We start from the raw sequence: 27,870 nt of genomic DNA, 5'->3' as shown, positions 1-27,870 counted from the left end.
CGGTCACTTATCAGAGAAAGCTATCTCACTCACATACAAGAAACTTATACGCAATACCCCATATCCTTTAAAGGCATTAAGGGAGAAGTGGGGGCGGGACGGCTTGGAATTAGATGACGAAGAATGGCAGGAGGCGCTCTGCACGCCGAAGGAGGTGGCCATCTCAGCAAAACTTAGGTTGGTCCAAATAAAAATCCTACATCGTATATATCTCTCTGGTCCCAGACTGGTTATCATGGGTGGGAGTGATGAGGGGATGTGTAGAAGGAAATGTGGTCAGGAGGGATCCTTCCTCCACATTATTTGGGAGTGTCCTTTGATTCATGCATACTGGAAGGAGGTACATCAATGTATGAGTGATGTTTGGGGGGTTGAACTGCAGCTGGAAGCCAAAAGGTGTCTTTTAAATGTATGGGAACCGACAGATCTTAACACCACAGGCAAAATCTGGTCAACCCTTGGCCAGATGGTGGCTAAGCGGAATATCGCTCGCCTATGGGAGCAACAACACCACCTATGCATGCCTCATGGAAAACCGATATGGACTGGTGTAGGATAAGAGAAAAAACTGTATGTGTCACGTGGCTGTCCCCGAAAATGGATAGCAATCTGGACAAGATGGAATAGCTATCGTGGCAACATATGTGAACCCCCGTATGTGGCCCCCATGACAGACCATTGACTCCTTGATGTGTGTCTCTATTATCCTAACATTCTTTCCCACAACTCTAATGATCGAAACAACCGGTTATTGGCGTGGATGTACTACATATGTATTTCATGACCTGATTTTATGCATTGACTGCTTTATCAGTTTGTTAATAAAGAAAGATTAAAAAAAAATTAAATTTTTTTTTTTAAAAAATCGCCTGTGTCCTTTCTTTCAACTGTTTACAGGAGATGCACGAGGGCTGAATCCAGGATCCAGCCCTGAGTAAGAAAAACCTATGCAAAGTAATTGATATTACGTTTACTTTAATATTACCATTGAGCTCAATGTTATAATTGTGTTTAACTTGTGTTGCCTATTGCAACAACTGTAACTATTGCATTTAAAAGTCTATTGCTTATTGAAAGTATTAAAGTAAAGCATCTCATTCTGAGAAAGTATTTTGATACCTACTTGTGGTTCTAAAATAAAAACAACTATATATTTTTATATACAAAACAATTGGCCTAGAGTTCAGTTCTTGAGTGTGTGAGACCATTTGCTGACTGAGTGGGTACAACAAATGCTTTACACTGTCCTCTGATACTGTGTTACTGCTCGATTAAGCTACCACTTTAGAGAGTAAGGTTATATCTAACTTTAGCCTCTGCCAAACCTCTGGGGACTGTGGACTCTGTGCACACTGAACCTTACTTTGGTGCAGTATATATAGAGGCACTTTCTTACAGTGGGGTGCTCCACAAAGCTCGGATTAGGAAGGTTTGGAGGTAGAAGCAGCGGAGGTGGACTGACCCCCACGCTGATTCCCACACCCGCCCTTGCGGAAACCGCGTCCGCGCTGAGGCTGGTTCTGCACAGGCTTGCTGAAGGAACGTGCCTGGTCGCCTCTGCCGTGGCCACGAAAGGAACGAAAACCAGGAGTGGCCGGGCTTTTGGCGGAAAGATACAAGGACTTGGCCGTGGCCCGCGAGTCCTTAAAACGCTCCAGTGCACTGTCGGCCTCTTCGCCAAACAGGCGAGTGCCATCAAAGGGCATGTCCATGAGCGAGCTTTGGACATCTGGTGAGAACCCGGTAGATCTCAGCCAGGCGTGGCGACGAAGCGCCACAGTCGTAGAAATCGCCCAGTGAGTCCGCGGTGTCCAAACCACACCGAATGGCGAACTTAGTCGCATCCTTACCCTCAGCAACAGCTTGGGACAGCACAGCGTGGGTCTCCTCAGGACACTGAGGCAACACCTGTGCAACTGTATCCCACACCACGCGGGAACAGCGGCCCAATAAGCAGGCGGTGTTCACTGACCGCAGCCCCAAGCTGGCCCAAGAGAACAACCGCTTACTGAACTGCTCCAGCTTCTTAGAGTCCTTATCCGGCGGAACCATGGGAAAGGCACTCTGTGACATCGAGGCTTGGATGACCAGGCTCTCAAGCGTAGGATGAGTGGTCAGAAAAGTGGGGTTACTAGGCGCCGGGCGATGATGCCTGGTGACACTCTTATCCACAGGGGCCCCTGTGGCTGGCCGCGACCAAGTGCCCAACAAGACGTCAGTGAGGGCATCGTTAAACGGGAGCAGGGGCTCCGACAAAGTGGACGCCATCTGGGGCACCTCAGTGGTAGGCGGGGGAGAGGCAAACCCCGGGTCAGAAGACATCGAGTCGTCCAACCAGTCCTGCTCTGAGTCACACTGACGGGCAAGAGGGTCCTCGGACCCCACCCAGCCGTCCTTCACCTCTGTTGCATGGGGAACAGACCGCGGCGGCAGAGCTGGAGCCAGAGAAGGAACATACGCGTTCGAAACGGCACCGGGAACGGCGCCGGCCAAGGCCGAGCCGGCGCCACATCCCAATGCGGATCCCAGGTAGGAACAAAATGGTCCTGGAACCGGGACAAGAGCGGGACAAACATCACCCACTGCGGCACCAGAGGCGGAGCCGAAGGTGGCGCTAGGGCTGGAGCCGGCAGCGCCGGACCTTGTGGCGCCGGGGCCGGTGCCAACGGCGCAGGATCCTGTGGCGCCAAAGCTGAATCCGCCGGCGGCCCAACAGGATCCGGACATGGGACTGCGGGGCCCGAAGGCGCGCCGGCGGGAACCCGAGGCCTAAAGAGGCGATCCATGGTAGCAAGAAATTCTTGCACCTGTTCGGGAGTCGCCGACATACCCGAGTAAGGTGGGTAGGCCGCGGGACTCCCAGGCTCCAAAGGAGCAACAGGGGCATAAACCCTGTCCCCCTCGTCCGCATCCGAGGACAGACGGGGGGACGTCAGAGAATGAACTCGCTTCTTCGACTTCTTTTTGTGCCGTCACTTACCCGAATCCGAGGGCTAAGACTTGAAGCCCGAGGAGCGACGACTGCAGCCCCGCGAGTGTTCCCGGGAACGGTCCCTGGACCTGGAACGGCGCTGGGAAGAGTGCCGGACCTCCAGGAGCTTCCGCCGCAGCTCCCTCAAGGCCTACGGGGCCATGGCCTGACAGTCCCGGCAGGACCGGGAATCGTGGTCGGTCTCCAGGCAGTAGAGGCAAACATCGTGGGGGTCCGCCACCGACATATTGCGATGGCAGGCCCCACAAGACTTAAATCCAGGCATCCCTACGTGCACCAAGGAGAAAAGGAGACAAAAAGTCTCAAAAAGGGTAGTCAAAAAGTGACTAAAGGTACGTCCTCTAACCGGATCTGAGCTTGCTGGCGCGGAAAAAAAAAGAACTGACATCATCGCGCATGGGTGGCGCCTTAGTAGTCTCCGGGACGTCATCTTGGCGCTTACGACGCCAACGATGGACGCGGAGCCGCACGACGCCATCTACTGACGCGTAGGGGTACTGCTAGCAAAACTTCCGGATCCAGTCGGACGCCTGGGGATATTCTAAGGTAAGGAATCTATCACTAACGCATCTCTTTCAAATAATACTAGAGCAAAAGATTTGCCTGGTCTGCCAGCATATGCAAATTATAGAGTACTGAGCAAAATGCAGTCTTTGGTACTGTGATAAGGCCTGAAACCAGATTGCGCAGCATCCAAAATAAAATTATATTCCATAAATCTTTATAGGGAAAGGTAGACGCAAATTCAGACAAATATTACCTAGAATAGTAGGACCAGCAAAAGATTTCTCAAGTATTAGGAGAACTAAAGCCTTCTTCCAAGCTTGAGGAATCAAGGAAATAGCTTAAGATTTGATGCAAATAGCCTGAAACATGTTGACCAGATGGGGTATGACAGTAGCTAGACAATCCTTGATAAAATCAAGGGATAATAGAAGAAATGTTTTCGCGAAACAAAATATGATATTGTTGCAAAGTGCTTGGGAAAGGATCAGGGTGGAATTCAGACAATCAGGAAAAGAAAGACTGAGCCACCCTGAAAACCTCTTTGGTAACATTACCAAGAGTGAACAATTGTAGCTGCATAGAACTCTGCTCTCACCTTCTATACAAGTTTTTTACAGGAGCAAAGAGCGATCTATAAACCTGTTTTCTTGATGAGGAATGTTCCTTATACCATGCACTCTCTAGATATTTACAGTAGAGTTTATCTTCTTTGAGTGTATTGTCACTCAATACTTGAAAGTATGAAATGAAAGATGCGAGTGGGAAGAGGTACAGCATTACTGAGGGGTAACATGATTTTACTATTAAAGACCTCAAGGTCATCCACCAGCAGAGAGTGGGTGAGAAAGATATAGAACAGTCAACATTATAAAAGCTCTCAGAGGAAAATATGGACCAGAAAATTGTATTAACTGCCTTTGTGGGGTTTCTTCTTCAAATACATGACTCAGTTATAGAATGTGAAACCACAGTAGGCTTCAACAGCTCATGTTGCCCATTTGCAGGGACCGGAATCTCCTTGGAAGGTCCAAACCCGTCAATCTTAAAAGAAGTATTAGAAAAACAAAACCAACCAATCTAGGCAACCCCCACGCAAAGACAGAGGAATTATTGTAATTGTAATTCGCATTTGTAGAGCGCGTTATCACTTTCTGGTCTCTAAGCACCTATAGTCAGTCAACCCACACAGAGCATATGGCCTAAAGCCATATGTAGCAGCAGCTGCCACTCACGGAGGGCTTGACGCATTGCCTCACCCCTGTAAAGACCCTCCACCAAACCACTTCTATGCATGGACAAATTCACAGAGGAGCAGGGATTATCCACCCACGGAGGGTTGAGCGCAGAGCAGGTCATGCCGGATCAAACCGAGAGGCCTTTGGCCGCGCAGATATAGGACATGTGGTCCTTTTGGTCCATAACAATGCGGATCCCCCTGTGCATCCTAGAAAATAGACCTGGATGGACCCTGTAAGCTATGCTTTGTGGTACCTGTAACCGAACAAATAACAGCGTGGAAAAGTTAAAATTTTACTCAGCAGTTTTAATTTTCTAATATATTTTTTTGCTGACATTTATTTTCAAACTTCTTAGGACAATAGGATTGTCTATCAAACACAGCCTCGTAAACACTTGCAGGGCTCCCAGAAGTCATTTTTGATACCACAATACTCAAAAGTCTCGCCTTCTGACATCTCGACGGAAGAATGAATACTCTTAAGGATACAAAAAAAACAAAAGGAGAGATTTGATTGCTGAAACACCGCCTGCACCTTTAACAAATAAGCTCTTATCCTTTGAAAACAAGGGCCCCATACGTGCAAGCACCACCTGGAAGCCATCTCTACAAAAGGAAGGAAACAAAGTGATATCTTGCAAAACAAGCAAGTCCAAGGAACAGAGGCAGCAGAGACCAAACTTGACTCAACAGACTACATGAAGTCAGCAGCATGACAAAAGGTGAAGAAGTTATTGAAGTGTCTGCAAAGTGAGCAGCCACAGACAAAATCCTTGGCCTGGCACCTTTTCACATATTCCAAAGGTAAAAAGAAAGTCAATACCCACAAGGTAACTTGCACACATGGTTTGTAGCACCAAAGAGAGCTTCATGCTTTGGGACAACAGTGTAGATTAAATATCTCAGAGCAATGCATGCCCGCGAGTTTCTACTGCACAGAAGTGCAAAGAAAGAGGAAAGAACAGCATTAGGAAAAGGAAGGCATTGGAAAATAAATTGTATAGCACAATCAAGAAGAATCCGATTTGTGATTGCAGATCATCTCAACATACTACATCTCCTGCAACAAAGTTATTTGTTCCGATGCACAAATCAAACAGATCACCTAAAAAGCAATGAAGCAACACCTTAAGAAAAAACATCAAGACTCTATTCAAGCCTGCAGAATTTCACTTTCAAAAACGGGCAAAATGTCATATCAGCTAAAAAAAAAACCCCCACAAAAAACTGTTTCAGTTAAAAAAACAAAACAAAAAAAAAAACCTCCTAAATAATGTTAGTTATTATTGATTCCCGTTTCTCCTCAAGGCTATGCGCAGTGGGGGCTGACTACCCGTGGCAGGTAGGACGGCAGGGTCTGGATATTGAATAGGCACTGCAGCCAACATCCGCTGAACATGGACAAAGGCAGTGCACAGCTGAGGCTGGTCGCCTGCAGCAGCTTGAGCACAAAGCCCTGGCTGCAGGTCAAGGCTTGAAGTGCAGTATGTGGAATAAGAACCCAAAAACACCAGACAATCACAGAAAAAAAAATCAAAAGTTAAAGTGAATTCATGTGTAGCAAACCTTATAAGAACTTAATGTACTTTTAAACAAACCTGGAAAAACACAGTTTAACTGTATATATGACTGCAGAAAAATACCTAAAAACCACTTACATTTGCCAGTTATGGTTAGGTAAACTATTAAACTAAATATTGTGCAACGTTTATGACCTCACATAGGACATCACTCATGACACGCTAAATTACATCACTGGTAACATACCAAATTACATCACTGATGACATAATCCAATAGTACAAATACTCTGCCATCTGCCACGCGTAGCAAGGGGTAGCCCAGTTGTGCTGCCCTTTTGATGGTTACGCTATACATTTTTAAGATAAGATAATATAAGAACGTCTACATCAAGGGCCTTCCTCAACATTGAGCATCCTGTGTGAGAAAGTGGCTCTGTATATACTGTTACCTAATAGGTACAGGGTGTACAGAGTACACAGTCCCCCAGGGGCTGATAGAGGTTAAAGTTAGGTATGACCTTACTCTCTAAAGTGGTAGCTTGGTCGAGCAGTAAGGCAGTACCAGAGGACAGTGTAAAGCATTTATTGTACACACTCAGTCAGCAAATGGTCTCACACACTCAATAACTGAACTCTAGGCCAATGGTTTATATATATAAAATATATGCTTGTTTTATTTTTAGAACCACAAAGGGAATAAAAATATACTTTCTCAGAATGAGAGGTTGAATATAAATACTTTCGCAATATGCAATGGATTTTTGTAAATAGTCACAGTTGGTTGCAATAAACCATCCTATTTTCTAAACACAATACATTGAGCTCAATGATAAATTCAGATTATATGCAACAGATTACTTTGTAGATTACTTTTGTAATTCCAGGCTTGGATCCTAGATCCAGTCCCGGGTCAGTTCTCAGAATCAGCGGTTAAAAGTCGACTTTGGTACTGTAATGATTTTTAACTAATATTTAGCTATTTCAAAAGTGAGCACTTAGAAAATATTTCAGAGCAAACAATCAATGATTCCCTATGGAAGGAAATGTAGGTTACAGGTACAGTGGGTTATCGTTACTTTTGTAATCCAGTACTGGGTGTCTAAACTCAGTACTGGGACATTTATCCAAAACAGGTAAGTAATTACGTTTTCAGATGTTATACGATTTTTGAGGAATATTTAGAAATTGCAGAAATCAGCACTTAGAAGAAATTTCACAGAAAAGCAGTCAATGGTTTCCTATGGAAGAAAAATGAGTTAAAGGTAAGTATAGTTGTGGGTACTTTTCAGAGTCAGTGCTGGGCACCAAGATCCAGCACTGGGAGCTCACCTAAGAGCAGGTGAGTAAATTCGTTTTTGTCACTCGGCTGATTTTAGGTGATTATTTGAAGTTTTGAAAAGTCCACACTTAGAAGAATTTTCAAGCAAACCAGTCAATGTTACCCTATGAGGAAAATGAAGTTAGCGGTTTAAGGGTAAGTACTCAACTGGCAGAGTTGAAGTTCTGGGCATAGACTCAGGGGTCCCCCAGTGTCAGGTAGGTACAGTTAGTTCACCCTCAGCGGTTTCAGGACGGCCGGGTGCAGTGAGAGTTAGGCCCAATGTTATCCTATGGGGGATAGGGGGGCCTTGGTTGGTGGCTGCTGTCTGGCAAGCCACGTGGTTGTGGGAGCTGGGCTCCTGGTCACTTACTCAGGGCAAGTGGGGAAGTAGGTTAGAGTAGAGTTTTCACTGCCAGGGCCACTCGGGCGGCTGGCTGCAGGGTGCTTTTGAGCCTTCGGGCGCTCAATTGATTTCTATGGGAAATCTCCGGTTTGGAAAAAGACTGCAGGCTCGGGGACGAGGACTCTTCAGGTGCCACCACCACTTTGAGGGGTAAGTTGGGTAGTTGAAGGATAGGTAGGTAACCCGGGATTGGGCACAGAGGGCCGTGGGGCGCCGGGTGCAGGGGTGCCTTTTGATGTCGGAAATCTTACCCTCTTGTTGATCGCGGTTGGGGTGGCACTCTGTTTTGAGGCTGCAAGCTTCTTCAGGATAGTAGAGGGGGAGCCTTGGGTGCCGGACTCGGGGTCACAGTCGCCGTGGGGTCGTCCTCGTGGGTTTAGTTCACTCCAGCACCGGCAAGGCTTGGCGGGTGCAGAGTGGGCTGGGATCGCGGTTCCGGGCTGCTGCCAGGGGTGAAAGGTAGGTTCTGAGTAGAGCCTCTACTCATGGGAGTCCCAGGGAATCAGAGTTCAAAGGTAGCCAGGTCCTCCGGGGTTTCTGAGGTTGCTGGCAACAAGAGATGCCGCGCTGGAGCAGGAGCAGGTTCGAGGGTCGACAGGCCGGTAGGGCTGGGGCCAAAGCAGTTGGTGTCTTCCTCTTTTTTAGCAGCTGCAGGGCAGGTCTTAGTTCTTCTTGCTCTTCTTGTAGTTTCGAATCTGGGATCTGGGGAAGGAAGGTTCAGGGTGCCCCTAAATACTAGATTTAGGGGCGTTACAGGTAGGTGAAGGCCAGGGACCAATGGGTCCTGTCCTGGGGTGGGTACACCCCCTATCCTGCCTCTCTCCTGTGGGAGGGGGGCAGTTGCCTAATCCTGATAGGGTAGGGCCTCCCATCTTCAAGATGGCGAGAGCCCGGAGATGTGCTTCACCTCGCCTCCCCCACCTGAGGGGTGGGGTGGGCAGGCTGGCACATCCCCTGTCCTTGTATGGGGTTTCCGGCCAAGCTTCCCGCCAGAGTGGGGGGTTGCAGTGGCCTGGGGAAACTCCTAGAGGCGGCATGCCTTTGAAGTTTCCTTTTGCTCATCCTGGGGGAGGAGATTTATCACCTCACCCAGGATGTGCATTGTTGCAGGCCCGGGAGAGCAGGGGCTCTCCCACCCAGGGGTCCAGCAACGTGTCTGCTGTGTGGCAGCCTGGGCAGCCTCAGAGCAGACGTGGATGGTAGGTTAGTTGTAAGGGGGCATCTCTAAGATGCCCTCTGGGGTGCTTGGTACATTAAATCTCACACTGGCATCAGTGTGGGTTTAATGTGCTGAGAAGTTTGATACCAAACTTCCCAGTCTTTAGTGTTGCCATTATGGTGCTGTGGAGCTCGTGTTTGACGAGCTCTCAGCACCATGTACTCTTAAATGGCAGCACTGCACTTACAGTGCCCGGGAATGGACCTGGGTACTGTAGGGGCACAGGGCTCCTGCTCCTGTGCCCACACCATTGGCATAAGGCACCCAGCCAGAGGGGTGACTGACATATGCCTTGGCAGTGTGGGTGTTGGGCATGGCACACAGATGTGTGTGCCATGTCGACTCTTCATTTTGTCCTGCACCCAGACACTCAGCCTGCAAAGGCAGTGTGTGTGTGTAAGGGAACAGGGCTCCTAAGGGTGGCACAATGAGTGTTGCAGCCCTTAGGGGCCTTCCCTGGTCACAAGGCCCTGGGTACCTAGGGTACCATTTACTAGGGGCTGACATGTGGCCAGGGTTTGCCAATTTGGAGTTTGTGCGTTTTAACGAAGGAACATAGGCTCTGGGCACCTGATTAGCAGGAGTCCAGGGTACACTCATTCAAAGTACATTCAGCAATTTAGCAAAAAGTGGGGGCATACCATGCAAGAAAGATGGCACTTTCTCACATCCTGATGTTGACTTTATCAGCTTGGCACCAAAAGATCTCTTCTTACACTGAGCCAGTGAATCCAATGTCTCTTAAAACGGAGCAGTCCTGGGTTCTGGAATCATTCTAATAAAGCCGGATAAAAAACAGAACTAGGGACTAAAACTGTCACTGCAGCAATCCCCGTGCGTGCCGGTAGGCGGCGTTGTTCGACTCCGCATTGCAATGTCTGAGCCGGAAAGGACGTGCACAGTGCCTTCATAGACACCACCCCAGTGCGCTGACCTTAGATCTCGACTGTTGTTTCTACCAGAAGCACGGATCCAAATTGAGGTGAAAGGACCAGAGTGCCAAAGTGAGGTTGTGAAGGGTGTGAAGGGTCTCTTTGAGGAGAGATAAACAGATCGCAGAATGGGGAGGATGGAATGGTCGGTAAGGAATCTGCAGCTAGATAGAGCCTCTACCAGATAAGGTGTTACTGACGATTAATAATTTTTTCACCGGATAGAAACTTCTAGCCGCAGATTCCTTATCTTAAAATAAATATCAAACCAATGTCTCCCCACAGGTGCCTCTGCGGACTGTTTACACTAAAAAGTCAATGCCAATCATGCTGGTCCCGAATGTCTAGGCAGCAGTGTTTGGCAGACATGTGCAGCAATGCCCATGTAACTGTCTGACAGATGTCCAGATCGGGGACTCCTCTAGCTGGTGCAGTGGTCGCAGCTTTAGCTCTGGTAGAATGAGCTCTCAAGCCCTCAGGGGGTTGTTCCTCGGCCACTGCGTAGCCAATTTGTATACAGAGGACAATCCATCTGGAGATGGTTCTCTTGTGAACTGCCATGCCTTTCTTCACACCTACAAATTCAAATCAATATAGAACGACCACCCTCTTTCTTGATTTAGGCGGTGGAGTCTCTCCTCTTCCTTGGTGGAATGAGAGGGGGGAAGAATTAGGCTATTCGATGTTCTGCCTGACATGAAAAGGTGTAACCACCTTTCATAAGAAGGAGGCATGGATTCTAAGGACCAACTTATCTGGGAAAAAGGAGGGGTATGGAAGGTTTTAAGAAAGCGCATGCAACTCGCTAACCCTCCTGTCAGATGTTTTAACCACAAGGAAGACTATTTCGATAGTCAGAGGGCAGCTGTGCATAGGATCAAATGGTTAGCACATTAAGAAATTGAAGGCTACATTAAGATCCCATTGTGGCATAATGAAAGGTGTAGGGGGAAACATGCTGCAAACTTTTCAAAAAACAAGTCTCAACAAGAGACTCGAACAGGGAGAGATGATCTGGCAACCGCACAAAAGCTGAAATGGTGGAGAGATATCGTTTAACTGTGCCCAAAGGAAGGCCTTGCAGGACAAGGGAAAAAGCAAACAAAAGAACATCAGATAAGAGTGCAGACAAGGGATCAAGGTATTTGGCAGCAAACCAAGCCACAAATTTGTCCCTTCAGCAGGCAAAATCGTTTTTGTGGCGGGAAGCCTGGCTGCCAGGATGACATTACACACTTCAGAAGGAAGGTCAAATCCTCTGAACTGTCGTTGGCAGGTGCAGCTCCTCCACTAGGGTGGAGGAGCGTAGCCCCACTGCTCTGCAAGCAGTAATGAAAGGAAAACTAAAATGATAATAACCAGCGTAGTTTTCCATTTCCTGGTGTTGGCGAGACTGGACTGCCAGGCCAGGGGCCAGGAGGAGGAGTGGTTGTTCCACTCTAAAGTGAGCATAACTGTTTGGCCGGCCGTCTCGGGCTGACCATAACAGTCATGCGCACTTTGCATGTTCTGCACCCAGTCTGCATGACAGGCTGGGTGAAGAACATGCCCAGGCCCCTATTCCCCGTCTGAGTGCTGAGTGCCCAGACCAATCACAACACTGCTTTGCTGTGTTGGAATTAGCAAGTGGAGTCAGGAGCCTGGGTGCTTCCTGTTCCAGCGAGAGGTGGTGGCAAGCAGACTGAGAGGTGTGTTTTATTTAAAATTATTTATTATTTTAATGTAGACCTCCCACCCCCATCCTCCTTCTCCCCTGCCACCTCCGGTAAATAGCAGCTGCCACTGGTCGTTGTTCAATCTCCACGCAGGTAGATAGGGAGCAGTTTGGGTGCAGGCGCTGCCCTGTTGCTGCAACAAGAGATCCTCCGAAAGGGGCAGCCTTATCAGAAGACAGGTACCCAGGTTCAGGCATTCAGGATACCGGACTCTCTTTGCCAAATCCGAAACCACTTGGACCTGGACATTCTGGATCTTCTTGAGAACTTTGGGCAGGAGTGGTATAGGCCAAAACGTGTACATGAGTCCTATGCTCCACTCCAGCCAAAATGAGTCTCTGAGCGAGAGCCGCCTTGGAAACTCCAGCGGGCAGAAGTGCTGACATTGAGCGTTCTCGTTAGGGGCAAATAGATCTAACCAAGTTTCTCTTAAATTTTCTGAAAAGACCCTGCACCACCTCCAGATGGAGACGCCATTCAGATCCATCAAAGTCTGAGTTTGTCTGCTCTGGCTTTCAGAGAGCCCGCCAGACATTGAACCTTCAGAAAATGCCAATGTTCCACCCATGTCTAGAGATGGAGGGCCTCTTGACACAGGGTCCACGACCCCACCCTGCCCTGCCTGATGCAATACCACACGGCGGTGGTGTTGTCTGGGAACAGCTGAAACAGCCTTCCCTTGATGGAAGGAAGAAAGGATTTCATTGCCAGTCGGATCGCTCTCAGCATCAACAGGTTGATGTAGAGCTGAGATTCTGCAGGAGACCAGAGTCCTCTGATCTCCACTTCTTCCAGATGGCCCCCAACCCAGGAGTGACACATCTGTCACCACTGTGAGCTCTTGGTGGGGAAGGTAGAGTGGTCTGCCATTGACCCGATTACAGTCACCACTGCAGATCTTTTGCAGTTCCCACCGATATTTTGACCAGGTCGGAGAGACTTCCCTGATGCTGCGCCCACTGGGACTTCAGATACCACTGCAGAGCCAGCATATGCCAATGGGCTTCACCAACAGGATGCAGGAGGCCGTAGCCAATCTCACCAAAATCCAGGGTAGTGGCTAAAACATCAGAATCATAGCCCGAATATCCTGGACTCGATGTTCTGGAGGATAACCCCGAAACTGCACTGAATCCAGAACAGCTCAGATGAAAGGGAGTGTCTAAGAGGGAGTCAGGTGTGACTTTGGCATGTTGATATTGAACCCAAGTGAATGCAGGAGGTCCCAATAGCCTTAAGGTGGGAAACAACTGCTTCAGGCGAGCAAGCCTTCAACAGACAGTCATCGAGGTATGGAAGACTGGAATCCCTGACCTCCATAGAATTGCTGCAACCACCACCATCACCTTGGTTGACACTCGAGGGGCAATGGTAAGACCAAAGGAGAGTACAGCAAACTGATAATGCTTGTGGCTCACCGTGAACTGCAGGTAAAGCCGGTGGGCAGGCAGAACAGAGATATGGATGCAGGCATGCTTCAAGTCCAGCGCTACCATCCAGGATCGGCGGTAAACAGGATCTGAGCCACGGCGAGGAACTTGAATTTGTCCTTTTAAGGTCTCGCCTGAGCCAGCGCTTTAGCGCTGCTTTGGCGAGAGCTTTTGTAAACGGGGGATTTGGAAGTGCAAACTAGTGCTTTCAGGCCTCCAAATACAGTGCATGTCCGCCGGGCGCGCGCACCATTTGGCAGCCTGCGTGATCATTTCGCGGCCGCTTTGATGTTCTCAGTGAGCCGCGCGGCCACTTAGAACATCAAAGCGGCCGCGAAAGTGCTCACCATTTGCCAGCCTGCGTGCCTCTCTCTCCCTTAGAGGGCGCGACGTGCCCTACCCCCTCCCTTATCCCACTTCCTGCTTGTTGTTAATCTGTTACTTAAAATTGCATTTTGTTCTTGCTTGTATTTACCACCTCACTTTGGCGAGCACCTACGTCTATGAATGGGCCGCATCCAGGTGCGGTTTTTCCTCTAGCATGGCCTCCTAGTGCTTTCGTCCACCTGGGGATGACTCTCCAAATACTTCTGAGGTTTGATCGCAGACAGGAGCCTGGTTCCGCCTGTAGCTTTGTGGTTATGGTTTTGTGCTGTGAGACGCCTTTCAGCTTGGTGGTTCTGTTTTATTGATTGTACCGTAGATACATATTATGGCATGCGAGAGGTGAGGGCAGAAGGCCTCATCGATTGCTTTCACATCTTCTAAGTTTGTAGATCTGCTCAGTGCTCATTGGGTTAAAACCGGCTGCCTTGTTGTAGCTGGGTTTGTGGCAGTCTGAAGTATATTAGATATGGGTGTGGTGTTGTAAATAGTGTTCTTTATGTTTTGAGTTGTGCGTCACACCACCTTAACGTCTCACATACTCCATCACTAATAACCCACCGTGATTATTAGACACTGGAGACGTATGTGCACGCCTTTGCGCCTTTCAGCAGGTAGAAATAATTCGTTGTCTAACTATTGCTTATTCGTTTTCTGTTTTCACGGACTCTAGATTTTATTTCTTGCTCCTGTACTTTCCTTTGCTCTACTTCTCGTCTGCTGAGTGAACTTGTGCATTTCCTGCTCCTCTGAGGTTAAAGTAGTTTGGGTGAAGGCTGCTCCAAGCTCTCTCCCCGCTGGCTGAGAGGTAATTGTTGGCATTCAGTTTTCACAGAGCTCGTCGCTCTGGTTCGCAAGTTTTCAGGGTCAGCTAACCATGTTAACAGAAGCCGGGGTGATTTGTTTTCAGCGTGAGAGCAAATGTGCAACGATTTTACATTTCGTTACTTGAAACAGCGTGCCTTGCATCCAATTACAAGATAACACAGATGTTTTAATCTGATATAGCAACTGTCTTGCCTGCCAGGCAGAACATAAAGCGCCGTCCTATATTCTCCCCCCCCCTCACCCCCAAAGTAATCGTGACAATTTAAACAGCCGAATTGTAAAAGGCTTGCTAGCTAGTGAATTGTTATATGCAGGTCTTAACACAAACTAAAATGCCTACAACTAATAATACTATTATTACTGCTTGCCTACAGTGAAACACCGAAATGTTTATAAAAATAAAACGTACCCACATTTAATGAATTAGAGCCAAATTTAAGCAAAACCCTTACCCGCTCTACTACCTTAAGCTGAAGCCAAACCCTATCCCTGAGACGAGTGTGCATTAACCTTAAAACCATCAGTAACCTTAGGTCCAAAACCACTCTTTTCCCCGTGCACCTACTCCTCTCACCCAAAGCCCCTCGAGAAGCAGTTTTGTTTTTTACCTGCAAAACAGATTTTCTTGCGCCAGAAAGCTAAAAACGCATAAACAATCTTTGCCTTTACTTTAGACCCTGTTTTTGTAATATGCACATTTTTAAAAATCCTAAATGTGTACGACGCTTGTAAAATATTTCACAGAAAGCTTAAAGGTGATCCCTTTGTAGCTTTGGACGTCTCTTTCGAAATATAGCACAAAACCCCGATGCATGCATGAAGTGGCTGCTGTATGTGGTGCTGGGCGCCTCCTGTAGCTCTGCCTCCACCAAGAGCGTCCCTCAGTCTCCAACGTCCTCCCATTGCTTCCATGGTCCCACTCTTCGTACATTGTTTCAGGGGCTTGTAGTGCCTTTCTCTGAGACTCTAATCACCTGCATGGCATTCCTGACCTCCATTCCCCCAAAGAACCTTACCTGCTGGTTGTGCGAACTCCAGAACCATTGCCCCCTCCCCCGCGGTCAGGAGCCATGCATTGGATGCTTTGTTGACCACGCTGCTCTTCTAGGTGGATAAGTGCTTTGAAGAGAGTACAAGCTGTGCAGCAGAGGTTGTACCACTGCACAAGAAGTGGAGGAATGCCCTCCTTTACCCCCCCCCACCCCTCCAAATAAACCTTAAATGACCTGCGTCCTTCCACATCTACTTTCCAGAATGGTAACCAGTATGTCTGCATCTGCTCAAATTCAAAACAACAATGGTTGAGGTTGTTGCTCCAAGGATATTGTGCTGCATAACTAAATACTTATAAGGTCCCAAAAGCGAGACCTATTGGCTACGCCAATGCTTGTTTCAGGAAGTAGTTGAGAGGGCATTGGTCTAAGAAAGGACGAAGGCCTCCATCATTCTTCGTCACCAGAAAGTAGCGGGAATATCAATCACAACCTACTTCTTATGCTGGCACTTTCTTGATGGTTTCTTTGGCCAGAGGAGCCAGCAATTCCTGAGATAAGTGGTCCTCAGCCAGCCGATTGGGGGAAGTAGAGGCATGGACCACCAGACTCTCAGGGGCAGGATGCTGTGTGAGGAATGCTGGGTACCCCCGAGCGGGGTGATGGCGGCAGGAGATAGTCCTGTGCACAGTGGTGCCTGTGCAGGGCTTGGCCCAGGCATGACATCAGGATGGGTTTTATTGAAGGGAAGTAGGAGTATGGAGGGGTGTGAGAAAGTGTCTCTATATATACTACACCAAAGTGAGGTATAGTGTGTATAGAGTCCAGATGATCCCAGAGGTAGGCAGAGGTTAAAGTTAGATAGAACCTTACTCTCTATTTGTGGTAGCGTGGTCGAGCAGTAAGGCAGTACCAGAGGACAGTGTTAAGCATTTGATGTACACACTCAGTCAGCAAATGAACTCTAGACCAATTGTTTTGTATAAAAAATATACTGTTATTTATTTTAGAACCAAGCAAGCCTGGCACAGGTAAGCATTAAATACTGAAGGTGCAATAGGAATGGTACTTGGTTTGATTTACAGGGGATGTAATAGGTTGCAACACTTAGTAAATACAGTACACTGAAATGAATAGGCTTTTTCAGTAAATTACAGGCAAGTTACTTTTTTCGTTACTTTTCTAATTCAGTGCTGGATGCCTAGATTCAGCACGGGGACATTTCCTGAAAACAGGTAAGTAATTAAGTTTTGGTTATTCGCATGATTTTTAAAGAATATTTTCAGTTTGCAAAACTCAACACTTAGAAACTTTTTCATCGAAAACTGCCAATGGTATCCTATGGAAGGAAATGGAATTTGCAGTTAAGTTACTTTTTACGTTACTTTTCTAACTCAGTGCTGGATACCTAGATTCACGACTGGGACATGTCCTGCAAACAAGTAAGTAAATAAGTTTTTGTTATTCGTGCGATTTTTAAGAAATATTTATAGATTTCAAAAGTCAACACCTCACAGAGAATCACCAATGGAAATTCAATTCACAGGTAAATTACTTTAGGATTACTCTTCTTACTCAGTGCTGTATGCCTGGATGCATCACTGGGACCTTTCCTGTAAACAGGTGAGTAAAGTCGTTTTGGTTAAATCGGACAATTTTAAGGAATTTCTTCAGATTTCAAAACTCCACACTTCGAAACTTTTTCAGTCAAAACCAGTCAATGTTATCCTATGGCGGAAAATCGATTATCGGTTTCTAGGTAAGTATCCGGCAGTGGGAATCAAGGTTCTGGGGGTAGACTCAGGGGTCCCCCAGGGTCAGTGATGCACTAATTACATCCTCAGCGGCACTAGAGCGGCCGAGTGCAGAGTGTTATCCAATGGGGGATAGGGGGCCTTCGGTTGTTGGCTGCTGAGGAGCAGGTCACTTGGGTATGGGAGGACAGCTCCTGGACTTCGGGTCAGGGCAAATGGGGAAACAATTTAGCACAAAGATGCACCCTCAGCGGCACAAGGGCGGCCGGGTGCAGAGTGCAGTTTCGACATCGACATTGGACGTCCTGTTGGTTTCAATAAGGAACCTCCAGTTTGCAAAAGCATTGCAGGCTCGGGGACGAGGGTCTTCTGGGTGCGACCACCACTTCAAGATGTGAGTTGGGAAGTTAAGGGTTGTTTAGGCACCATCGGTTGGGCCACCCAAGGCCATGGGGCGTCGGGTGCAGCGGTGCCTTTTGCGGTCGGATCTTCTTACCAGCTCCTGTCACGGTTGGAGGGATCCTCTGGGTTGAGGCTGCAGGCGTCGGCTGGAGGCTTGAGGCTGGTCTGCGATCGCTGGTTCTTGGGTCAGGATCAATGTGAGACCTCAGCTTGGTGTTTTTCCACTCTAGCTCGGGCCGGGTTCGGCGGGTGCAGAGTGGGCTGGAATCGTGCCAGAAGTCGCAAGGTGAACAGTTCCGCTGTTCTCGGAAGACTCAGTCCTTTTCGAAGTGAAGGCAGGCAGGTCCTACGGGTTTCTTGAGGTTGCTGGCTGCAGGACGCGCCGGGATTTCGCAGGAGCAGGTTCGTGGGGAGACAGGCCGATAGGGCTGGGGCCAAGTCAGTGGGTGTCGTCCTCTTGTTAGCTCTGCACAGCTCTTCTTCCTTCTTCTCATCTTCTTTCTTGTTTCTTGCTGGAGCTAGAGAAGCAAGGTTCAGGGTGCCCCCTAAATACCAGATTTAGGGGCGTTACAGGTAGGTAGCGGGCAGGTACCAATAGGTCCCTTCCCTGGGGTGGGTACACCCCCTATTGTGCCACCCTCCGGTGGTAGGGGGGCAGGAGCCTGTCCCTGGTTGGTTGGGGTCCCCATCCTCAAGATGGTGGGACTGAGAGTTGTGCATCACCTCGCCTCCCCCACCTGAGGGGTGGAGTTGGCAGAAGTGGGCACACCCCCCTTCCTCACTTGTTTTTCCCGCCAGTTTTCCCGCCCAAAGTGAGGGGCAGAACCAGTGGGAACCGGTTGCTGAAAGAAGCAAGTGGTCTGGGGAAGCTCACAAGGGCGTTATGCCTTTGAAGCTTCCCCTTCGTGAACCCTGCCCATCCTGGGGGAGGGGGCTTGGCACCTCGTCACAGGATGTGCAGTGTTTCAGGCCCCTGAGAGCATCAGGCTCTCGACCCAGGGTTCCAGAAACATGTCTGGTGATGGCAGACCAGGCAGACACTAGAAGTGGGTCGAGTTTCAGGGGGCATTTCTAAGATGCCCTCTGTCGTGCATTTTACATTAAATCCCACACTGGCATCAGTGTGGGTTTAATGTGCTGAGAAGTTTGATACCAAACTTCCCAGCCTTCAGTGTAGCCATCATGGTGCTGTGGAGTTCGTGATGACCAACTCCCAGCACCATATACTCTTAAAGGCAACACTGCCCTTACAATGTCTGAGAATGGGGTGACTGACCTACGCCAGGGCAGTGGTTTGTACGCATGGCACACAGGGGTGTGTGCAATGTCGACTCTTCACTTTTGTTTCAAAATATTTTTATTGAATTTGATCAGAGAATCACAGTAATAAAAACTTGGCAGTTCCAATCCTTACAATAAACAGGTCAAGTGTTATAGATAGCTTCCAGGTAAACACAGCTTGTGAACTAGGACTCAACTCAGTGCGTATCTATGCTTTTACACCCCTTCGTAAACCAACCGCTGCAACAGGTAGTTCCTCTTGTTATCCACCCTGTTGTAGGGGCACTGAAATAGAATATGAATGTATACTGTCTATACTATGCTCTCCAAGGTATTGGTGCAGAACTAGAAGAACATACCAAAAAAGAAAAAACATAAAACAGTGTAACCAGTGTATCATGGTGTGCCTATTGCTGAGTGGTGTACAGTGTGGGGCGGACCGGTGGGCAGGATCCTGGTGCGTCTCAAAGTGGGAAACTCTCCCCCCCGCGAGGGATTTCCCACTTGCTTAGATGTGGAAAAGGTGGAGGGCCCTCAGTCTGGGGCTGCATGCAAATAAGGGTAAACCCTCTGAAAGGTATGTCATCAACAGGGACCAAATGTATTCAAAGCCTTTCCTAGTGTCCTCCATAATGTCTGTCAGTCGTTCGAGAGCTAACGATCGCCACAGTCTCACGTGCCACTGTGTTATGGATGGGGCCTCTGCCTTTTTCCAAGCCGCAGGGATCGCCATCTTGGCCGCTCCCAGACATAGCTACATAATGGCACTGTCACTGTTCCTTTGTCTCTTCAGCAACGGGTCTCTAAGCCCCAGGAGGGTGTGTTCAATGGTTTCCGGTATGGGGTACCCTAGGATCAGCTTTATCTGTGACAGGATTTCTTTCCAGAATGGCTTGATGGATGGACAGTCCCATCAAATATGTCTAAAATCTCACAACAAACCACAGCCTCTCCAACATCTATCAGAAGTGGTAGGGAAAATGTTCTGTGGGTGCATGTACCAATCGTACATTATTTGGTAGTGTGCTTCCAGGGGATACATAGAGCGATTGTGTTTGGTTATGTCCTTATACAGATGTCTCCGCTGCTTCTCCCCCAATGGGTTCGGCAGGGTGGCATCCCAGAAAGCCCTGTGTCTCGACCTCTCCCGAGGGCTCAGCGCCCGGATGAGGGCATACTAAAAAGAGATATTGCCCTTGGTGGAGGTCGCCGACTGTGCAAACTTCTCTATTGGGAGCAGTTCCCTGGTAGCGGCCAGCCGCTCCTGTGGTTGCTGCACCCAGTGTTTGAGTTGCATGTAGTGGAAGCCCTCAGATGTCGGTAAGTGGAACTCTTTAGCGCATTCCGCAAATGTCATTAATTCCCCCTTTTTTATATAGGTGAGATCGTGAGGCAGCCCCCAGTTTCCACTGTGTGAATGGTCCCTCCCGCTTAGCGGGGGGGAAAATCGGGATAAAAATGAATGGGGGCGAGGGAAAGGTCGATAGGGATCGCGTTCTAGTAAGCAGGCCCCACACTCTCAGGGTAGTGGCCGTGGGGGTACTGATGTACGCGTTTGGTGGTCTGTGATGTTTGTTTAACCATAAAAGATCCCTTATGGTCATGCCCGTTATCTGGCGATCCATATGCAGCCAGTGCTTTTCAGACTCCCTAAGCGACCATTCAGTGATGACCCGTAGCTGGGCTGCTCTGTAGTAGCTTTTGAAATCCGGGAGGGCCGGGCCCCCCTCTGATCGTGGCCTAACCAAGACCCGATGGCAAAGACGGGCTCTTTGATCCTGCCAGATAAATTTGGTGACCACTTTTTTTGAGGTCAACAAAAAATTCCCTGTCTACGGAAATCGGGAGGCCTTGAAATAGGTAGAGAAGTCTAGGGAGGATATTCATTTTTACCGCATTTATTCTTCCTATCCTGGGATGTGTAGGCCGCTTTCCGCCTGTTTAGGTCAGCCTTAATTTGTCTCAGTAATGGCGGGTAGTTGGCCTTGTAGAGCCCTGAGAGTGTTGGAGTGAGTTTGACCCCTAAATAAGTAATGTCTTTGCGTGTGCAACAGAAAGGCATAGTCTCATTTATTCACTCCCATTCCTCCGCTGATAGGGTGAGGTTTATCAGGAACGACTTGGAGCTGTTCACCTTGAAACCTGCCACTCTCTCGAAACCTTCAAGCTCCGCTAGAATTGCCGATAGCGAGTTCTGTGGGTCGGTAATTGGTAGGAGCAAATCATCTACAAAGAGGAAAATCTAGTGGATATCTGTGCCGAAAGGAACCCCCTTGATGTCCTGGTTGGCCCTTATCACCTCTGCTAGTGGCTCAATACTAAGAGCGAACAACATGGGGGACAGGGGGCAGCCCTGCTGCGTTCCCCTCGTGAGCGTGAAGGCGTCGGACACCGTTCCAGTGACTAGAACTCTCGAAGTGGGGGCGTGATAATTGGCCTGTACCATACCTATTAACTCGTCACCAAAAACGAATCGTTTCAGGGTTCTAGCTAGGAAGGCCCAATATACCCGATCAAAGGCCTTCTCCGCGTCCAGCAAGAGGATGGCCGCAGGGATATCTCTCCTCTGTACCTTTTCAATGATATGCGCTATTCTACGGAGGTTGTCATGGGTCTGGCGCCCCTTGACAAAACCCGATTGGTCGGGATTTATCAGTGCCGGGAGGAGGTGTTTCAAGCGCTTAGCTAAAATTTTTGAGTTTAGTTTGGCATCCAGATTCAGGAGCACGATAGGCCTATAAGAGGTGCATACGGTTGGGTCTATACCTTGTTTGGGGATGACTGTAATAAGGGCCTCCCCCATAGTGTCAGTGACCCTGCGCACCTCTGCTATTTCATTAAATAGGGTCTCCAGATGTGGGGTCAGTTCGGGAGCAAACGTACAATAGAAGTGGGCATTAAGCCCATCCGGGCCCAGCTCCTTCTGAAGTTTCAGAGCATCGATCGCCTTTTGAACCTCCTCCCTGATGATGGGTTTACTCAGTTCCTCGTTGGTGTGATCAGAAACCTGGGGCAGGGGGAGGGTCTGCAAATATTGCTCTTGGGCTTGGCTGTCGACTGGATCTGCGGAATATAGTGCTTTGTAGGACTGACCAAAGGCATTCGCTTTACCCTCTTCCTTGCAGTGGGAGACGCACGTGCCATCCACTATCTGTTTAATGTATTATTTTTCTTGTTTTGCCCTTAGCTGACATGCTAAAAAAGTGTGCCTATCTTGTTGCCACTTTTGTACCCTCTCGCTTGTAGTCTCAATAGTGTGTGCTCTGCTCTGTTGGTATATATGGCCTTTAATTTGCCCTTCAGGGGGGTGACCTTTCTAAGCGTTTGGCTTGATGGGGCCTCTTGGTGTGTTTTCTCCGCTAGGTGTAGGTCTTTTTCCAGTAGGATCCTCTCCTCCTTTTGTTGGTTCCGAAGGGTAGTGACTAACTCTATACATTTGCCCCTGATCCCCGCCTTGAAGGCGTCCCAATTGATGGCAAAGGAGGTGAGGGCTGGGTCGTTATTCTTAAAGTATTCCGTGATAGTCGGCCTGAGGTCATCTCTAAAAAGTCTGTCCCTGCTGAGGATGTTGGGGAAAACCCATCTCCTATGTTTTATCCGCGGCGCCGGACAATGTAGTGTACTTTCCGGTGGGGCATGATCCGAAAGGCAGATCGAGTGGTAGCGGGTGTCTGATACCGCTCCAAGGAGGGACTGACTGAGAAAGGTGTGGTCTATTGTAGAGTGGGTTCTATGGGAGTGGGAAAAAACGAATAATCTATCCCAGTGGGGTGAGTTTCCCTCCATGCGTCCACTAATCCCAAACGTTGGATCGCTGCCTTAAGAGATTTACTAAATGTCCCTCCTGCTGCCCGCTGGGGATGGGTCGTGTCATCTCCTGTGGCAAACCCCTCCAATGTGGTTAGGAAGGAGTCCATAAAGACCAATTGCCCCATATTAGGCGCATATATTGTGGCAATAGTGCACTCCCTGCCTCTGAGCTCCCCCCCGACTCATTAAAAAACGCCCTGACGTGTCTGATTTAGTAGCCCGGCGATTGAAGGGGACCGTGGAATGAAAGAGAAGGGCCACTCCATTCTGCTTCGAAGCAGCTGAGGGTACCTCTTGTGTTTCAGCCTACCCTCTTCACTTTTCTGAAGGTGTGTTTCCTGTAGTGCGGCCAGGAGGATCCGGTGATCCGTTAGATATTTCCATAGGGATTGCCTTTTATTGGGGGAGTTAAGTCCCCGTACATTCCAGGAAAGACAATTACCTGCCATATTCCTGGTCACGACCGTCCTTCCCTGCTGTAAACCTCTCTATGGCCCCCGGCCCATCTCCCCTTCCCCGCCCACCCGTCACCACCCACCGCTGAAAAATTAAAAATGAAAAAGCACCATGATACAACACAACTAAAACAATGAGTTGTAGGAACCTCCATCCCAGGAGGGACTCCTGTCAGTCAACTCCAGGAACGAGTCCATTTCCGCTCCCAGTTACCCCTGCTGCCTTATAATCAGGGTGTGTACTTCAACCCCATTACAAAATGGACCATCCCCATTTCCCTTACTTCTTCCCAGAAGCTTAGGTCGCTCTGTGGGCGGGACTCTTCACTTTTGATCTGCACCAAGACACGGAGCCTGCAAGGCAGTGTGTGAGTGAAAAGGTGTAGGGCCTCTAAGGGTGGCACAATAAGTGCTGCAGCCCTAAGGGGCCTTCTCTGGTCAGAGTGCCCTGGGTACATGGGGTACCATTTACCAGGGACCTACCTGTGGCCAGAGATGCCAATTGGGTTAACTATGGGTAAAGAACACAGGCCCTGGGAACCAGTTTGGCAGGGGCTCAGGGCACATCAAGTAAAAAGGCATCAGTAGTCTGGCCAAAAGTGGGGGGGTTACTGCAACAGAAACCCACTTCCTCACAAGGGGGGGACATCCAAGGTTGAGGCACCTCTATCAAGAAATTGGTCTTGACCGCAACCAGGGACTCAGTCGCCCTCTGGACTACAATTTCATAGGAAGCCAATTCCTCTGTAACCACTGTAGTGGAGGCCAGTGTCTGGTGAGGTGTCCAGAGCATAGGCATCAGCTAGATCCACATACCAGGTGTCTTCAGCCATGGACTCTGCTAAGGGGTCAGATTAATCATAGGAATCCTCAGTTCTCTTCCATTTGTGTTGCTCAAAGGCCCTTCAGGGAAATAAGGCTCCATCTCCAATTCAGGCCGCGTGGGCCTGGTCGTTGCTGGAACAGACATCAAGTAACTCCTGTCCGGCTCCATATCGGAGTTGGGAATGATGATGGGTTCAAAGCCGCCAAGAACAGTGCCGCTGTAACAGTCTCCAGAGCAGGTCGCAAAGCCGGTGCCAGTCCGAATCCACCAACGGATCTTGAGGGCTCGACTGGTACCAAGGAGAACCCGCCAGCAGAGCCCCGGTCAGAGTCTCTCCCGAGCCCATGGGCCCAAAGGCGATCCAGTGGGGTTCAGTGCCCAAAAATGAGACTCATTGCTTCATTAAAGTCTCTAAGTTAGGGGGGGGGGGGGGGGAGGTCGCTCCAGCTCCAGGAAACTCGGGAAGTGCGGAGCAAAACTGGGGTCAGGCGCAAGCTCCACAGGAATAACCTGGGAGCAGGGCTTGGACTTGAGGCGTCGTTCTTGTGCCTGGTCCGATGAATGGGACATGAGTGGAGAAGTCAAAGAACACTTCGACTTCTTGTGGGACTTACCAGAAGAAGTCTGGGATCACGACAATGAATGACACAAGAGACTCCAAGAGAAGTTTCCAGGACATCTGTCGCAAACAGGAACTGGAGAGGTGCAGAATCACGTGGCAAAAGGCCAGAAGCTTCATCGCCCGCTCACAGATGGCCTTTGGATTCGTGGTATTGCTATCCGCACAGGCCTTGAAGGCCGATGGCTCAGAAAAGAAGAAACTGAGGTCAGCAAGCTGAGGTGGCGGCTAGATAGGCACCACGCACGTTATTTTGTGCACCAACAACGTCACGCAGAGCCAAAGGACGCCACCTACCAGTGTGTAAGGGGATGGCTGAAAAATTTCCGGATCCAGTCGGATGCTTGGGGAATTTTCTAGGATAAGAAATCTGTAGATATTAGTTTCTATAAAATGAAAGGACTCCATCTACGTCAGCTGATGGTGGCGCCCACACAAAGACCACACCTTAGATTAGTGAGTATGACCGAAGCAGAGGAACGCCGTCAGTAATTTTGTAGATCTGTATACCGTGATAAATTGTAACATCATCCGGGGGTAGGCCTTTATTGGGACATGATGTAAATCTAGATCACCTTGTGGCTCAATGTCTTAATCTTCCCATGAGTAGTCCCTAGGCTGAGGATGGAATGGACCCTTGTTATCCTCTGGATGGGTGCAGGTGAGGTGGAGAAGGAGGAGGGGGCTGTGGAGGAGGTTGTGAAGATGGAGGAGCGGAGGGGGACAGGAAGGAGGAGAGCTAGTATCTGTGTCCTTCAACCTTCTACGCAGTGGTGTAGCCTCTGAGGGCACGTTTGGAGCACGTTCCTCTTTAAAGGCAAGCCTCCTTTTTCTTGGTAGGGTGCCCACATTATTTGGCAGAAATCTTCCCTGTGCGGGGTTGAATGAATATCCACTTTTGTTTATGGTCGAGCTCTTCTTGGAGCTTTTTGATGATTGGTCTGTCATAGTCATCTGATTTAGCCATGGAAGGAGGTCTGAACAAGAATGCTGACTTTGGCACCGATGAAGGTACAGTTGTGGACCGGTCTGTGCCAGAACCTCTCTTTCAATCTGAATGCTGATGGGAGATTGACACCCTTCGGTGGATTTCATTTCAGCTCGGATTCCTTCCCAAGGTGTTGACTGGAGTCCGAAGGTGGTGATGGCCCTGTAAGTGGACGTTTCTAATGCACTGGGCTTTCTCCAAGTGTGATGTCTTATAAGACTTACAATGTGCATTGGCTTCAAACATGCTCACGATTCTGAGGTGTGGTCTTTGTGCAGGCACCAGCGTAAGTTGAGGTAGATGGAGCCCCTTCTTCCTCCGCTTCAACAGCCTCAGATAAGCTGGAGATGCCGAATTCAGGGCATGGTCAGTGAGGTGGGTTGCCACAGCTCAACATCATCTTCCTCAATGGTGCAGAAAGGATTTGATTCCCCGAAGATATCTGGGGCTAGCTATTTCCGTACCCAGATGTGGGCCCAGCACCTAGCTCTCTGAGAACAAAGGGTCTGTTTGCACCAAAAGGAAAGACAGACTTGGCGTCATTATGATCTGGGGAGAGACAAAGGTTTTCGATGGTATGATGGTCAGCCCAAGGATACTTAGCATGGCATCATGAGCATTGCCTGAAGGGCATCTGTTCCATCACCTACCAACGGGACGGTCACCAAAGTGCGCTGTTGTGGAGGAGAAACGGTTGAGAGTAACAGTTGCTAGAAAAGCCTTTTTTGGAAGCAACGAGTTAAACAGCGAGGGCGAGGGCCCAAAGAATGAGCGTTGTGCAAGTCAGATTGGAGCATCCCACCAGTACATGTCCAACCCGGATGGAAGACAAAAACAATCTAACAATGGAGTCACTCAACACCCTGCAAATTGTAAGACTTCTTTAAAGAAAAACATTGCAATGTTGAGCCAACACAAGATGACAGAAGCATGCTTATCTACAACCACACAAGTTATGAACACTAACTGACTGGTTAAAAAAAAAGACACTAGATGAAGCTTTTGCTGTGTTCTCCAGAAAACACTATAACTGAACAGAAATGACTTTGTGATAAGCATGAGGAACAGGCAGGTAGAAATTATAAATCAAGTATTTGTTTAATTAAAAATCATCCTAATATAATAACTTTCATGCACATCGAATGCAATAGAGAAAGAATTCATACCCCTTTCGATTGAAGAGTTTGCAACTCAACCAACTTATCCGACCACGTTTTTGGCTCTTTATGTTTTATTATTTCCACAGCAATATGAGCGTAACCATCTTTAATGCAAATCTCTTCTTCTAAAACAGGTTTCAATCCCTAACAAAAGAGAAAGAAATACAGTTAAGAATGATGTGGAGAAAATAATACACAGATGAGGAGAAGACCAAGACACTCACTTCTCTCTACGTCAAGATAGCAGTGTTTACTGGGTCCTTTTCCTAATAAAAGCAAAGCACTTAAAAGCTATCACTCACTCAAAACAAATTACATCTTTCTCCAGTGATGCTTTAAGCACAAAGGTTCAGAGGTACTAAAAGTTTTTGCAGTCATAAATCCTTTGATTTGCAAAATCCCTTGGTTTGCCACTGCAAAGTCTCTTTTCCTAATGTACACAACCAAATTTGCAAGTCAGAAAGGTTTTCTAGACTCGTAAAATATACTCTGCGACTCATACCAAATCGTCATTTGGAAGGGGTACTTCTTCCAAATTGCAATTTGATATGGCATGTATCAATGGTTTGCAACCCTATATCGAAATTGCAAACCATTGATGAGTTATTGACTCCCAAGTTGGAGTGGTAACGGATTTGCAAAGGAGAAGGTACCCACTTGGACCACTTTCCCTTGGTGAATCGTGTTGACAGTCTCCGGGTAAGTTGGCAGTGGTCCAGGGGACCCCTACTAGCGCCTTCTAAGTTTTCCAAAACTGTTTTGTTTTAAAAGCAGCACCTATTTCTGTAAAGTACATAGACTGCGTTAAATAAAAAAAATTAAGTTCTCCATTTTGGAATGTAATCAACGAGAATGTGGTCTGTTGTCCCTTGCAGGTCACGTTCACTGTGATTGCTGCCCACCGCAAGGGAGTAGGAAACTGTGCCCTGTTTAATGACTATAATATTAATTAGACAAGCTGTTCTATGACCCCCCTCGTAATCATTATTTTACAAAATCAGATTCCATTCACAAACGTTTGGTGCCCAATTTGCAACAGTTTTTTGTGAATTGAATCTTTATACATCTGGCCCAATCTTTTCAAAGTCACACC

The 27,870-nt window shown here is 48.3% G+C and overlaps 1 protein-coding gene across 5 annotated transcripts in view; it reads right to left on the bottom strand.

The window, feature by feature from the left end:
* LOC146816482 (exportin-5-like) overlaps positions 1-27,870 on the bottom strand; it is a 1,867,381-nt gene that overhangs the window by 1,784,906 nt on the left and 54,605 nt on the right. For all 5 annotated transcript variants that reach the window (XM_085610326.1, XM_085610327.1, XM_085610328.1 and 2 more), the window contains exon 4: positions 26,784-26,921. In XM_085610326.1, coding sequence (XP_085466452.1) covers positions 26,784-26,921 — 138 coding nt within the window. The remainder of the gene's footprint in view (positions 1-26,783; positions 26,922-27,870) is intronic.

Source organism: Triturus cristatus, chromosome 6 (assembly GCF_964204655.1).
Source record: "Triturus cristatus chromosome 6, aTriCri1.1, whole genome shotgun sequence".
NCBI classification, from domain to species: domain Eukaryota; kingdom Metazoa; phylum Chordata; class Amphibia; order Caudata; family Salamandridae; genus Triturus; species Triturus cristatus.
This window is presented reverse-complemented; position numbering and strand designations above follow the sequence as displayed.